We start from the raw sequence: 15,190 nt of genomic DNA, 5'->3' as shown, positions 1-15,190 counted from the left end.
GCAAATGGGTAATGAAATTCTAAGGGAATTCGTATCCCGATTTCAAATGGAACGCATGGACCTGCCACCGGTCACAGACGATTGGGCCGTAAAAGCTTTCACCTAAGGGTTGAACGAGCAAAGTTCGACAGCATCACGTCGGCTGAAGCGAAATTAGATCGAGTATCCAGCAATAACTTGGGCAGATATACACAACCGATATCAATCAAAAATTAGGGTCGAAGATGACCAGTTGGGAGCTCCGTATGGACCCGTGCATCAGAACATGACAACTACTAAAAACCAAAGGGAGATCGACAGAGAACAAAGGTCGAACAGAGACTGATATCAACCGTACGTCACAAATCGGATGAATAACGGTTCAACATACAATACAATTCGGAACAATCGAAGGATCGATCGAGGGCAAAATTCTCGGGGATTTATGAGCAAGAGCGGCTTTGATAAATATGCCGATCCTATAGAAGCACCTCGGTTATCAGAGTATAACTTCAGCGTTGATGCATCCGCCATCGTGTCGGCTATCGGACGCATCAAAGATACTAAATGGCTTAGACCCATACAGACCGATCCTGCCCAAAGGAATCCCAATCAAATGTGCGAATATCATGGCACCCATGGCCACAGAACGGAAGATTGCAGGCAACTAAGAGAGGGAGTAGCCCGCTTATTTAACAAAGGGCACCTTCGGGAATTTCTGAGTGATAGGGCGAAGAACCATTTTAAAAACAGGGATTTCGGCAAGCAAAACAGGCAAGAGGAACCGCAGCACGTCATTCACATGATCATCGGCGGTGCCGATAACCCTCAGCGACTAGTGCTTAAACGCACTAAAACATCGATTGTGAGGGAAAAACAATCTCGAACTCAAGATTACGCACCCATAGGGACTTTGTCCTTCGATGATGAAGATGCAGGAGGAGTCATCCAACCTCATAACGACGCACTGGTAATATTCGTACTCATGAATAAAACTAAAGTTAAGCGTGTGTTAATCGATCCAGGTAGCTCGGCCAACATCATCAGATTGAAGGTCGTAGAACAGCTCGGCCTGCAGGACCAGATCGTACCCACAACTTTGGTTCTAAACGGATTCAATATGGCATGTGAAACTACCAAAGGCGAGATAATCCTGCCAATAAATGTGGCCGGAACCATCCAGGAAATGAAGTTTCACGTGATCGAAGGCGACATGATATACAACGCCCTTTTCGGAAGGCCATGGATCCGCAACATGAGAGTTGTACCTTCGACCCTACAACAGGTCCTCAAATTCCCGACATCGAGAGGTGTCAAAACAGTGTACGAAGAACAACCATCCACAAAAGAAATGTTCGTCGTCTAGGAAGCGAAATCAATATCCTCGCCTTCGCCGATAAAGGGATCGGGCTCAGAAGGAGAACGGGACACCAAATAGCAATCACAGATGTTGGCTTCGACCCAGCCATATAACTAGAAGATTGAAGAAGATGATGATCAAAGGGTCCCTCGATCTTTCATGATTCCCGATGACTCCGACGCCACCAAATCAACAATTGAGGAACTAGAGCAAGTCATACTAATCGAGCACTGGCCCGAGCGAAAGGTATACTTAGGAATGGGGTTGAGCCCAGAACTCAGGAAGAAACTTGTTTAATTTTTTATCGATAACATTGATTGTTTTGCCTGGTCCCATTTAGATATAATAGGGATCCCACAGGACATAACGACGCATCGGCTAAGCTTGGACCCTAGGTTCAGACCGGTGAAGCAAAAGAGAAGACCCCAGTCCGAGGAAAAGCACGCATTCATAAAGGACGAGATAACCAAACTTCTCAAGATAGGGTCCATTCGGGAGGTGAAATATCCCGAATGGTTAGCCAATGTAGTTGAGTGCATAAAAAAGGGAACACACTTAGAATGTGTGTGGACTATAAGGATTTGAACAAAGTATGCCCCAAAGATTCCTTTTCGCTGCCCAACATTGATCGCATGATCGATGCCACGACCGACCACGAGATCCTCACTTTTTTCGATGCCTATTCCGGGTATAATCAAATCCAGATGAACCCGGAGGACCAGGAAAAGACTTCATTTGTCACTAAATATGGAACATATTGTTACAATGTGATGCCCGTTAGGCTAAAAAATGCAGGGTCTACTTACCAACGCCTAGTAAATAAAATGTTCGAAGAACAAATAGATAAATCAATGGAAGTTTATATTGATGACATGGTAATTAAGTCTCTGCGCGCAGAGGACCATTTGACCCATTTGCAGGAAACGTTCGAGATTTTGAGGAAATATAACATGAAGCTCAACCCCGAAAAATGTGCTTTTGGGGTCGGTTCGGGAAAGTTCATCGGCTTCATGGTGTCAAATCGGGGAATCGAGATTAACCCCGATAAAATCAAGGCCATCGAAGACATCACCATCGTGGACAGCGTGAAAGCTGTACAAAGGCTAACGGGATGGATTGCAGCCTTAGGTAGATTCATTTCGAGATCATCAGATCGAAGTCACAAATTTTTCTCTCTACTAAAAAAGAAGAACGATTTCGCTTGGACCCCGGAAATGCCAACAAGCATTAGGGGAACTAAAACGATATCTATCGAGCCCACCACTACTTCACACTCCAAAAACAGACGAAAAACTTTGCTTGTACTTAGCAGTATCGAAAATTACCGTAAGCGGTGTCCTAGTTCGAGAAGAGCAAGGTACGCAATTTCCCGTTTATTATATAAGTCGGACCTTAGGAGAAGCAGAAACTAGATATCTGCACCTAGAAAAATTGTCACTTGCACTGATAAGCGCCTCTAGAAAGTTAAGACCGTACTTTCAATGTCACCCCATATGCGTATTAATCACTTACTCGCTTCGTAATATTTTGCACAAGCCCGAACTATCAGGCCGATTGACCAAATGGGCCGTCGAACTCAGTGGGTACGATATCAAATGTCAACCCCGTACGGCCATCAAGTCTCAAATTTTAGCAGACTTCATGGCCGATTTCATGCCAACCCTCGTACCCGAAGTCGAAAAAGAACTTCTGTTAAAATCAGGTACATCATCGGGGGTATGAATCCTTTTTATGGATGGGGCTTCGAACGTGAAGGGGTCCGGGCTAGGCATAGTTTTGAAACCACCCACGGATAACACTATTAAGCAATCTATTAAAACTACCAGGTTGACCAACAACGAGGCCGAGTATGAGGCCATGATTGCAGGTCTCGAGTTAGCTAAAAACTTGGGAGCAGAAGTCATTGAAGCCAAATGTGACTCCTTGCTGATGGTAAGTCAAGTAAACAAAACCTTCGAAGTTCGAGAAGATAGAATGCAATGGTATTTGGATAAACTATATGTCACTTTGCACCATTTCAAACAATGGGCTTTACAGCATATTCCACGAGAGCAAAACAGTGAGGCTGATGCACTTACAAATTTGGGATCATCGGTTGAGGAATGTGACTTGAGCTCGGGGACTGTCGTTCAACTCTCAAGATCAGTAATCGAAGAAGGTCACGCCAAGATAAATTCTACAAGCTTAACCTGGGATTGGAGAAATAAGTATATTGAATATTTAAAGAGCGGAAAGCTCCCATCGGACCGTAAAGATTCTAGGGCCCTACGGACTAAAGCTGCTCAATTCACGTTGGCTTCGGATGGAATGCTATATCGAAGGACATTCGACGGACCGTTGGCAGTATGCTTGGGTCCGAGAGATACCGATTACATCCTACGGGAAGTGCACGAGGGCACTTGTGGGAATCACTCCGGTGCCGATACATTAGTTCAAAAAATAATCAAAGCAGGGTATTATTGGATCGATATGGGCAAAGATGCGAAGGAGTTTGTTCGAAAATATGACAAATGTCAAAGGTTTGCGCCAATGATCCATCAACCCGGAGAGCAACTTCACTCAGTCCTATCCCCATGGCCGTTCATGAAATGGGGAATGGATATCGTCGCCCCTCTGCCATCGACCCCAGGTAAAGCCAAATTTATTTTATTTATGACTGACTATTTTTCTAAATGGGTTGAAGCACAAGTGTTCGAGAAAATAAGAGAGAAAGAAGTTATAGATTTTATCTGGGATCTTATCGTATGCCGGTTCGGGATACCCGCCGAAATAGTATGTGACAATGGGAAACAATTCGTTGGCAGCAAAATAACAAAATTCTTCGAAGATCACAAAATAAGAAGGATACTATCAATACCATACCACCCCAGTTAGAACGGACAGGCCGAATCAACGAACAAAACTATCACTCAAAACCTAAAGAAGAGGTTGAACGACGCTAAAGGAAAGTGGAGAGAAATCCTGCCCGAAGTCCTTTGGGCATATCGGACAACGTCAAAATCCAGTACGGGGGAGACCCTATTCTCCTTAGTATATGGGTCCGAAGCATTGATACCAGTCGAAGTCGGTGAACCCAGTACCAGATTTCGATTCACGATGGAAGAATCAAATAACGAGGCTATGAATACCAGTCTCGAATTATCGGACGAAAGACGAGAAGCTGCTCTCGTCCAATTGGTCGCCCAAAAGCAGCGAATCAAAAGATATTATAATCGAAGAACCAAGCTTGGCCATTTCAAGCCCGGGGACTTAGTATTAAGGAAAGTCACCATCAATACCCGAAATCCGAATGAAGGAAAACTGGGACCAAATTGGGAAGGACCATATCAGGTTCTCGAGAACGTCGGAAAGGGATCATACATGCTCGACATTATAAACGGCAAACAACTATCAAGCAATTGGAATGTGTCACATCTAAAACGATACTGCTGCTAAGGTACGACCCTTCCATATTCATTTACATTTCAAAACTGACCCCTGCAGAAGTCCGAACAAGAGTTAAGATGGATCCTTCGCCTGAAAGCACGCGTTGCACTCTTTTTCCCTTAGACCGATTTTATCCCAAATGGATTTTTCGGCAAAGTTTTTAATGAGGCAACCAATGATCGTGCTGCACTTACAACAATATCCGAGGCCTCTGTACAATCGACCTCGAATATTTGGGGGGGCATTAGCCCTTAAATATATCAAGTTCTGATGCAAGTCCTCCTCTTTACCGATGTCTTATATCCAAAAAAAAATCCTCTATTTGGAGATTTATTATGCAATCAGAATTAAGATAAACTTGACCATTAAGCCTACGAGCTACTTTTATTTCGAGTTCGAGCAAACACTCACTCGACCATCACGCTTACAGGCTACATTACTTCGAGTTCAAATCATTCACTCGACTAAGCCTACTGGCTACTTTTATTTCGAGTTCGAGCAAACACTCACTCGACCATTACGCCTACGGGCTACATTACTTCGAGTTCGAATCATTCACTCGACTAAGCCTACGTGCTACTTTTATTTCAAGTTCGAGCAAACACTAACTCGACCATCACGCCTACGGGCTACATTACTTCGAGTTCGAATCATTCACTCGACTAAGTCTACGAGCTAATTTTATTTCGAGTTCGAGCAAACACTCACTCGACCATTACGCCTACGGGCTACATTACTTCGAGTTCGAATCATTCACTCGACTAAGCCTACGAGATACTTTTATTTTGAGTTCGAGCAAACACTCACTCAACCATCGCGCCTACGGGCTACATTACTTCGAGTTCGAATCATTCACTCGACTAAGTCTACGAGCTACTTTTATTTCGAGTTCGAGCAAACACTCACTCGACCATTACGCCTACGGGCTACATTACTTCGAGTTCGAATCATTCACTTCGACTAAGCCTACGGGCTACTTTTATTTCGAGTTCGAGCAAACACTCACTCGACCATTACGCCTACGGGCTACATTACTTCGAGTTCGAATCATTCACTCGACTAAGCCTACGGGCTACTTTTATTTCGAGTTCGAGAAAACACTCACTCGACCATTACGCCTACGGGCTACATTACTTCGTGTTCGAATCATTCACTCGACTAAGCCTACGAGCTACTTTTATTTTGAGTTCGAGCAAACACTCACACGACCATTACGCCTATGGGCTACATTACTTCGAGTTCGAATCATTCACTCGACTAAGCCTACGAGATACTTTTATTTCGAGTTCGAGTTCGAATCATTCACTCGACTACTAAGCCTATGGGCTACTTTTATTTTGAGTTCGAGAAAGCACTTACTCGACCATTATGCCTACGGGCTATATTTCTTCGAGCTCGAATCATTGACTCAACTAATAAGCCTAAGGGCTACATCGCTCCAAGTTTGAGTAAGCGCTCGCTCGGTTACAGAGGCTACGAATTCCAAATTTGATTAAGTTGTTTAAATCCTTGTGAAAACATTCATAAGGCATGAATAAAGTCCTCACAAAACAGGAAACAAAACAGAAGCAAGTCGGCAAAAAAGGGGGATATATCTATATACAAATTTATCTGCATGGTTGATTATAACGTAAAAACTAAGAACTAAAATTCTCGGTCATGAGTGGTCTCTTCTTCATCAGCCCCCCCCTCCCGGATCCGCTCTTGCTCCCATCATCATCGTCATCATAATCGCCATCAGAAATCAGAGCTTCAGCATCGGCTTTGAGTTCTTTGGCCCTTTTTATCTCTTCAGCGAGATCGAAACCACGAACATGGATCTCCTCGAGGGTTTCCCTTCGGGAATGACACTTAGCAAGTTCGGCGACCCAATGTACTTGAGTATCGGCGGACTCAGCCACCTCTCTTGCTTGGACTTGGGCAGTTTCAGCATCGGCCTGATAGATGGCCACGAGTGCATCCGCATCGTCCTTTGCCTTTTCGGCACCAGATTCGGCCTTGGCAAGTACAGAGGCCAACCGAGCCTCAAGCTCCTCTATTCTTCTTGCTTGAACCAGGCATTTTTCCTTTCATTTTCTGAAGTTGGGTTTCGGACGATGATAACTGGGCTCGAGCAGTTTCTTTCTCTGCAGCAAAGCGGTCCATACCTTCTTTCCACCGCAAAGACTCTGTTTTTATCACGTCGACCTCCTCATGAAGCTTCCCGATCATCTCGATTTTTTGCTGCAGTTGTGAGACCGAAATGTTAGCTATCATTCTGGTATCAAGCCCATAGGCTTTCAAAAGTATCATTACCTGCTCAGACAAATCGGTCTGATCTCAATAAGCCTTGGCCAGCTCAGCTCGAAGGTCTTTTATTTCCTCTTCTCTCTGCCCTAAGGAAAGTCTAAGAGAGTTCCTCTCATCAGTAGCCCATTGTAGGTCGGCCTCGTATCGATGCAACTCATTTTAGGATCGAGAACATTGTTCTCGATGAACTGCCGCTGCCTACAAAGAAACAAGAAGCGAAGTTAACGAAAAGTAAACTTAAAGGTAGTACCGACAAAATAATTTTAAAAGCTCACCTGATTCAAAGCTTGCCGCAATCCGTGAAAAAGATCCAATTCATCACCAGCACCGGCAACGTCCTCAATGCCGATAAACAGGTCACGAAAGGGATCTTCTTCATCGTGAGGCCTGTCTAGATCGAGGGCTCCCAGAGCTTGGGCTTCCCGAATCACCCCTGTGGAAAAAAATGGGAAAGGTAGGCGAATCCTCGGTTGATGCTTCCCCAAATGAATTGCCTGGAGCATTCTCCTCGGTTCGAAGGGGTTTGAGGGCCCCTTCGGTCATATCCCCTGCCCGTTGACTCCGATGAGATGCGTCTTCGATATCCGACAGTTTGGGGATACTACCCGAATCTTTCTCCGATATATCCTCAGTTCAAGGCGGAGCCTCATGGAGCATCATAGATCCAGCCGCCGATGAGGCATCAATGGTTCTCTTCATTCGGACCGCCAGCGCGGACTCATCGTTTTCTTCTTCTTCATCCCTTAGACGCAAAACGGATTCCACGGTCAAAGGAATGACATTCTTGTTTTGGCTTACGAGCCATCCTATTCTTCGGTTTTGGATCTTCAGGAACAGAGTCTCTTTTCCTTTTATTTTCCTTCACCGGCTTTGGGATAGAGGCCGAAATTTCCTCCTCGTTGGACAAGGGCCGCAAAATTACGTCTTTACCCAAACCTGCATATGGAAAACCTTAATAAAATATTTTGAAAACCACCTCGTTCGAATCATCAAAGAGTATGAGAAATGGGCTTACCATGATTTTTGGCCTCCTACCGACCCTTTGACAAATCACGCCATGAGCGCTCGGCGTATATGGAGGTCAAAACAAGAGCTCGTACCTCAGTTCTTGAGATCAGGAACTGCTCCGGGCATCCAGGGAACCGCTACATCACAAAAGGAGGAGTGTCGATGAGAGAAGAAATGAAAGAACAAAGTAGAAGTAACAGTAGGGTCACACTTATGTTTCATATTCCACTCCTCGGGAAAGGGCATCTTTTCAGTCGGAATCAGGTCCGAAGTCCTTACTCGAACGAACCTGCTCATCCAACTCCGGTCCCTGTCCTCGTCAATACTCGAGAACAGAGCTTTGGTAGCCCGACGCTAAAGTTTTATTAACCCTCCTCGAAAAAGTCGAGGACGGTATAATCGGATAAGATGGTCGAGGGTGAACGACATCCCCTCGATTTTGCTCACGAAATATCGGATCAGGATAACGATCCGCCAAAAAGAAGGGTGGAACTGGCCTAGGGTTATTTGGTATTGACGACAGAAATCAATGATAACGGAATCGAGGGGACCCAACGTGAAAGGATAAGAATACACATTCAAAAACCCTCTCACGTGCGAAGTGATATCTTCGTTAGAAGAAGGAATCATTATTTCTTTTTTATCCCAATTGCAATCTTTCTTTTGCTGCTAGAGGTGCTTCTCGGTTATCGAACATTTATACCACGATACCAGTTCACATCGACCAGGGACCGATGAGCCTTTATCGACCTTGAAATCAGAAGTAAGGACGCACGCCCCGGGAACGCACTCCTCAGGCCGTGGTTCTGCCGGCGTATCATCGGCGGCACACTGTGAAGATGAAGCTTTCTCTTTCTGAGGGATGGTTTGTGATGTTTTCGCCATTTTCGAGTTCAGAAGTAAGGAATAGAGAAAAGTGACAAGGGTTTGGTAGAATTGAAGAGGGACTTTTGCAAAAAGAAATCACAGATTTACTGATAAGTTGGAGAATACGAAGAAGGACTTGGTAAATTTGGAAGATAGAAGATGTAAAAGTGGTAAAGGATAAAAGAAAGGGTTATTTATAGGTTCAAGCGATGGCGGTTCAGTATCAGCGGTGGCCGACCACCACCTGACATGCATTAAATGCCTTGAAAGAATAAACCGACGGGACAGCTACTAGATGCGTCATTGTCGAACCCGATGGAAACTTCAAGTTATAATCCGATCGAGCCGTTAAAAAATCATATCGTTTCTCACCACATTCTTTTTGAGAAACGAGGGGACTATCTGTATACGGTCGAAATAGATTTCGGCCTTCGCACGCCCGACCGAGTTCGAACGATGATCTATCAAAGTAAGATCCCGAAGGTGGAACAAACTAACCTCGAACCCGGGGGAGGGGGGGGGGGATCCGTGTTGAGTTCGATATCATTATCAAGCTCGAATACAAATCGAACCATGATGCAGAGTAGATCTATCATGTTTATAATCTAGAGACCAACCAACATTTACCTCGAATCAATTCGAGGGCTCGAGCCAGGATCGGGCTCGAACCAAGATCAAGAGCTCGAGTCGAAATCAAGCTCAAGCCAAAATCGAACTCGCAGACAAAAGCCGTTGCAATCCCACTAGAGAGAATCTTGGCAGAAATTGTGGAAAAACTCACTTATCATGGGTCTCCCACTGAATGTTTATTTTATTATGTTTTGAGTCAAATCCCTCCACTATAAAAGAGCTTGGTTATTATTTCTGTGGGACAGATTTTTCCCAGGCTTACATTGTAATAAAAACGCTATATTCTTCTACAGTAAAGAATCGTTCTTTCAGATTTCTTAAATTTATTCTATTTGTTGAGTCCTAAGATTCATTGTTACTTACAACCTTATCTATTTCGTATTATCTGCAATCCATATTTACATTTCTACTTATCCTTACAATTTGTGTTAAGTTACGCCACATATCCTCGAAACTACGTATAAATTCAACTCTATCCATTTTTCGGGTAAACATTGTTAAAGAATATTGATTATATCAAAGTATAAGCGGTTCCTTGTTTATCGATAACATAAGATAGATTTGATTAGTTCGCCTGGGTTAATTTTGTTATGTATCATTGATTACTTATTTATAAATAGCTAAACTGATCAGTGTCGAATTAGTTCAGTTCATTAAGTTTTTTCTCCCTCGAAAAGAAACTATATAAAACTATATCAAGCCCGTAAGAGTTGGCTGAGTTGTTTCCCACATGGGAGATCTGGGATCGATATATTCTCTTCTTCTCGTTCACTTATTTTAACTCTTTTCCTTTTCCAATATATAGAAGGAAACAAGATCTAAATTAATGTGTGTGCCGACACGTGTAAAACAAATACCCAATGGGGTTAGTGATTGGGTCCCTTCAAATCTGCATAGAAAAGAACAGGCCGAGTAAATTTAAAACTAGTATCAAAGCTGTTGTCTGTCCAAGGTATCAGCTGGAACCCTCTTCTTCTTTCTTTAAACTAACTAAATAATCCTTCTCCCACACTACTTTAGATTAAAAAAGAAAAACATATAAGTAACAAAATATGTTTTCTATTCCTTATTATCTTCTAGATTTCTCCCTTCCTTTCTGAAATATTCAGAAAAAACACCCCAAATCAAGAATCAAACCCTGAGCTTAATACACCCTTTTGCTCAAAATAATGGTTTGTTCAGTAGTTTCCAGTGGATACCCTTTATTCTCCAATGTCCAAATTATTAGAAAAAACCAATCTTTATCATGTTTGAACAAATCTATTTCATGTTGTCAGCAGCAAAATCTTTGTTCCAAAACACATCTGATAAAGATAATAGGCCCTCAGAAAAAAGTTAAGCAAGTTTCTCTTCCTAATAATGTCAAGAAAAAAGGTTTTTTTGAGGAAAAGATTGGGTTTTCTCAAATGGGGAGTCAACAAAATATGGCAATATTATGTGGGGTTGGGTATTGGGTACAGGGTTTTAGGTGTTTTCCTTGGTTGGCTCTTAATTTTCACATGGCAGATGGATTAAATATGCTTCCATCTACATTACAACTTGTGCAGTATTCTGGGAATTTACCTATGGTTGCTAAGCCTATTTATGGTATTTTGTCTGATGCTGTTTATATTGGTGGTGCTCATAGAATACCTTATATTTCTATTGGAGGTAATATTTTCTCCCCCTTTACTTTGGTTTATTTGATTTGTCATATCTTTGGCCTTTGCTGGTATATTTGAGTTTCAAGATTTAGTAGTTTTCTTTGTTTTTGTATTCTGTGTTAGTGTTGTTTTTTTAAGGTCCTTTTTACACTTTTGGTTGTTTTTGATTTTGGTGACTTCAATAGGAAATAAGTTCTTAACGTGTAAAGGTTGTTAGAATAAAGTTAGCTGCAGCTTTTAGTTTCCTCTCATAGTAGGGAAAGGTCTCTACATTAGTGGTGGAGGCAGGATTTCCGCTAAGGGTTACCAAAAAGGAAAAAAGTTAAAAAATTAAAAGAGACTATGGCCGGTGGGAATTGAAACAACCACCTCACAAAGGTTTTGAACCCCCTTGACCACTGAGATATGCTTTTGGGCTGTGTCGAGGGGATTCAAAATATAATATATAGAGACACATAACAGATTTTGCCTTATATGTACGGTGTAATTTTTCGGCGAAGGGGGTTCGGGTGAACCCTTCCGCTTCCCTAAATCCTCCCCCGCTCTATAGGTAAGATACTGATCTTTAGTGTAAAACAAGGGATACCCTTTCAAATTCATTGTTTGGAAGTAGAAAATCATGAGATTCAAGAGCACAATTTAAAAACCTCGCTTTGTGGGGAGGACTGATTACAATGGACATAATTTAGTGTAGCAAAGTCAAAATTTAAGTAATAGAACCTTTGAAACAAGTTCTAATATTAGTTTTAAAGTGCACTGTTTTAATTCTGACGCTAAATTATTACCAGGATTTATGAACAACAAATATCATTGGTAGGTTTGAGAGGTCACCTATTGCAATCCAATATGCATTAAAGTTTTCTTTAGTTGAATTACTTCTTTAGCAAATTCAACTTATCTTGTTCTTCGCTATCGGCTATGTTTTCCTTCTCTTGTTTTTTCTTTGTTGTTGTGTGTGTGTGTGCGCACTCGTGCGTGTGAAGAAATTGAGGTGGGCACGCGTGCGTGTGAAGTTGAGGTGGCCAAAGGCAATTGTTGGCTTAATTATTCATCCGTTTTATATAAATAACGGTATATAGTGACAGTAAAAAGTAGAATCTCTTTGTAGAAATATTGTTCAAGTACTAATATGTACTCTTTCAGTTTTCCTCCAGGTTTTGGCTTGGGGTCAATTAGCATTAATCTCCGCTGCAAGTGAAGCACTTCCTGCTATTATGGCTTGTGTTCTTCTTAGCAACGTCGGAGCATCCATTACAGAAGTTGCCAAAGATGCGCTAGTGGCTGAATATGGTCAAAGAAACAGAATGGCTGGTCTACAATCTTACGCATTTATGGCCTCAGCTGCCGGTGGAATTTTAGGCAACTTTATCGGAGGATATTTCCTACTCAAAACACAGCAACCTAAGTTAATGTTTCTAGCCTTTTCCGCTCTGCTTGCTCTTCAACTAGCAGTAACTTCAGGTACCAGAGAAGCGTCCCTTGGTTTAGCTCAATCATTAAAATATTCTGCTGTTAGGGAACCAATCACGGAAATATTTCGAAAACAGTATTCGGATCTTCTGATAGCAGTTAGAGAAGAAAGTATTGCTCGTCCTCTTATATGGATTGTTGTGTCCATTTTAGCAGTCCCAGCCCTCTCTGGATCTATCTTTTGCTATCAGACACAATGCCTAAATCTTGATCCGTCTGTTATAGGGATGTCAAAGGTGATAGGCCATATGATGCTTCTATCTTTGACAGTCTTGTATGATCGATTTGGCAAAAGGGTTCCAATGAGAAAACTGATTAGCATCGTTCAGATTACATATGCTGCTTCTCTTCTGCTTGACCTTGTACTTGTAAAGCAGCTTAATCTCAAAATGGGAATTCCAAATGAATGGTTTGCTCTTTGCTTCTCGGGTCTAGCAGAAACTATTGCAATTTTTAAGCTCTTGCCGTTCCATGTGCTGTTTGCAAGTTTGGCTCCATCTGGCTTTGAAGGATCTCTCATGTCTTTCTTGGCGTCGGCTCTGTGTTTGTCTTCAATATTTAGTGGGTTTCTAGGTGTTGCCCTGGCTACTTTCCTTGGTATAACGTCCGGTGACTACTCAAATCTGCATATTGGGATACTTATCCAGTTTATTGCAGCATTACTGCCGCTGGGATGGCTCAGTTGTGTCCCTATGGCTCAACCTGAATCTGAAAAGGAAAGGAAGAGAAGTGTAAGTAAAAGAACGAGAAAAAACAGAAGGGTAGGAAGAGTAGTTGTTGATTCATTCTATTCTTATAGACGCAAAAGAGAATCTGATTTACTGAGATGAGAATTTTGTAGCTAGCTGGCTAAATAATCAGAGTTCAAGAAAATTTGAGTTGTATCTTAGTCTACCGATGAGGAATTGATGATGAGGACAGACGACTTATGACCAGTCCCTAGTACTTTATGAAATTCACCTCTTCCGATGATTTTGATATAATGTTTCTTGGCGAGTTATAACCATGCAGCTGATTTCTTGGATTATTTCTGGACTCTGCTAAGAAGCGGATTTTTTACTTGAATCGAAGAAAGAAAATGTAGCCTAGCGACATTGCGTAAATGTTACTTCCATGATCTATTAATCATCTGAGTTACACAGAGTCTAGTGGGAGTCGTTTCCAGATCCGTATAGGCACTCCTCACTGATCCGAAGGCCGGTTTTGACTTTTGAGTAGGATTCCTCGCACTCTATTGCTGTTTGCAGATGATGGCAGCCTCTGAATTTTGTTATTCGACATGCCTATTTGTTAAAGTTAAGCTTCTGAAAGAAAAGGTGAAGAATTTTTGTTGGTTGCTTCCGCTTCACTGTTCCTTGAGCCGGAGGTCTATCAGAAATAGTATTTCTACCTTCACAAGGTAGGAGTAAAGTCTGCGTACACATTACTCTCTCCAGACCCCACTTGTGGGAGTACACTGGGTTTTTTGTTGTAAAAGGTGAAGAATTTGAATGTGGTCACTGACACAATCAAGAGCAACTAGTCTGTTACTCTTTTTGCATTGGAGGGCTAGCTGTTCAGTTCATTGAGCTTGTCCAAAGAACTAAAAGAGGAAAGGAACTACCAGTAGAGAAAGTTGCAAGGATTTTCTCAACTCGGAAAAATATTAATGTTTGGTGATTTCTTTTCATCTACCTTAACCTTGGTGTACAGAGTTACTCGATACTTGTGCTAGTGGAGGTAGCAGATACTTGGTGAACCAGTCGAGCTGTGCACATGTTTTTTTTCCGGATGCGACCCTTATAATAAAAAGGGAGAAAAAGGGTGCTAGGATGGGGAAGGGTGCTTGTAAAGCTAATAATCATTGAATATATTACTTTCTTTAACTTTCCATTGTTATGAACTGTGTGTTGGTGGAAGATTTGCTACTTGTTTCTCTTGCCTGCATTTGGTAGAGGAAAATATTACTAGCATATGAAAGAATAAATCATTACTTTTACGAAATAGTATAAAGGGCAGTTCGGTGCACAAGGCATCTTGCATTCACGTAGGGTCCGGGAAATGGTCGCAGCCCAAGTAGTGTGATATAGACCGCCCGCCTCTAACAAGCATTAATGGTTGATTCCATGACTTGAACTCGTGATTTGTAGTGAGTACCAAAATGCTCAAAGTGGTTGAATGAGTTCCAAAATGCTCAAAGTGGTTGAATAAGGAGAATAAAAGATGAGTCGAACCACCACAAGCTAATCTTCTTTGATTAGTTATTAATCAAAGCGTACCGACATTAAAAAGAAATCGAGATAATTGAAACTGTTTTAAAAAAATACCATTTTCTTCATACACAATAGAGTAATGAACCAAAAATTTATACGATATAAATATCTTAAGATAACTGGGTGAGCCGAACCATTAACAACTCTACATAAGATCTTTGTAACATTGAAAAATAATTTTATACCATACCATGTCCAAGTTTTGGTGAGTACTACTACCACGCTCGTTCAACTCATCATCACCAAATCGACGTATCTCAGATATC

General features: G+C 42.0%; 1 protein-coding gene across 2 annotated transcripts; it reads left to right on the top strand.

Moving 5' to 3' along the window:
* Positions 1-10,456: 10,456 nt before the first annotated feature.
* On the top strand, positions 10,457-14,542 carry LOC107826919 (putative folate-biopterin transporter 8, chloroplastic). Of its 2 annotated transcripts, none has more exons than XM_016653962.2 (2): positions 10,457-11,209; positions 12,346-14,542. In XM_016653962.2, the coding sequence occupies exons 1-2, from the start codon at positions 10,729-10,731 to the stop codon at positions 13,500-13,502; spliced, it is 1,638 nt and encodes a 545-aa protein (XP_016509448.1). In that variant the 5' UTR covers positions 10,457-10,728; the 3' UTR covers positions 13,503-14,542. The 2 variants fall into 2 exon arrangements, with proteins under 2 accessions (XP_016509448.1, XP_075085508.1); XM_075229407.1 differs by having other exon boundaries at positions 10,509-11,209; positions 12,357-14,542.
* The last annotated feature ends 648 nt before the right edge of the window (positions 14,543-15,190 follow it).

The sequence above is a fragment of the Nicotiana tabacum genome, chromosome 14, assembly GCF_000715075.1.
Source record: "Nicotiana tabacum cultivar K326 chromosome 14, ASM71507v2, whole genome shotgun sequence".
Classification (NCBI taxonomy): domain Eukaryota; kingdom Viridiplantae; phylum Streptophyta; class Magnoliopsida; order Solanales; family Solanaceae; genus Nicotiana; species Nicotiana tabacum.
Note: the sequence above shows the minus strand (reverse complement) of the source record. Positions and strands in the feature narration are given on the sequence as shown.

What these genes read in the sequence shown, in the direction of transcription:
- LOC107826919 (XM_016653962.2), top strand. Translation starts at nt 10,729, where the DNA reads ATGGTTTGTTCAGTAGTTTCCAGTGGATACCCTTTATTCTCCAATGTC. An exon ending in ACCTTATATTTCTATTGGAG is followed by an intron (nt 11,210 to 12,345) that starts GTAATATTTTCT and finishes GTACTCTTTCAG; the next exon opens with TTTTCCTCCAGGTTTTGGCT.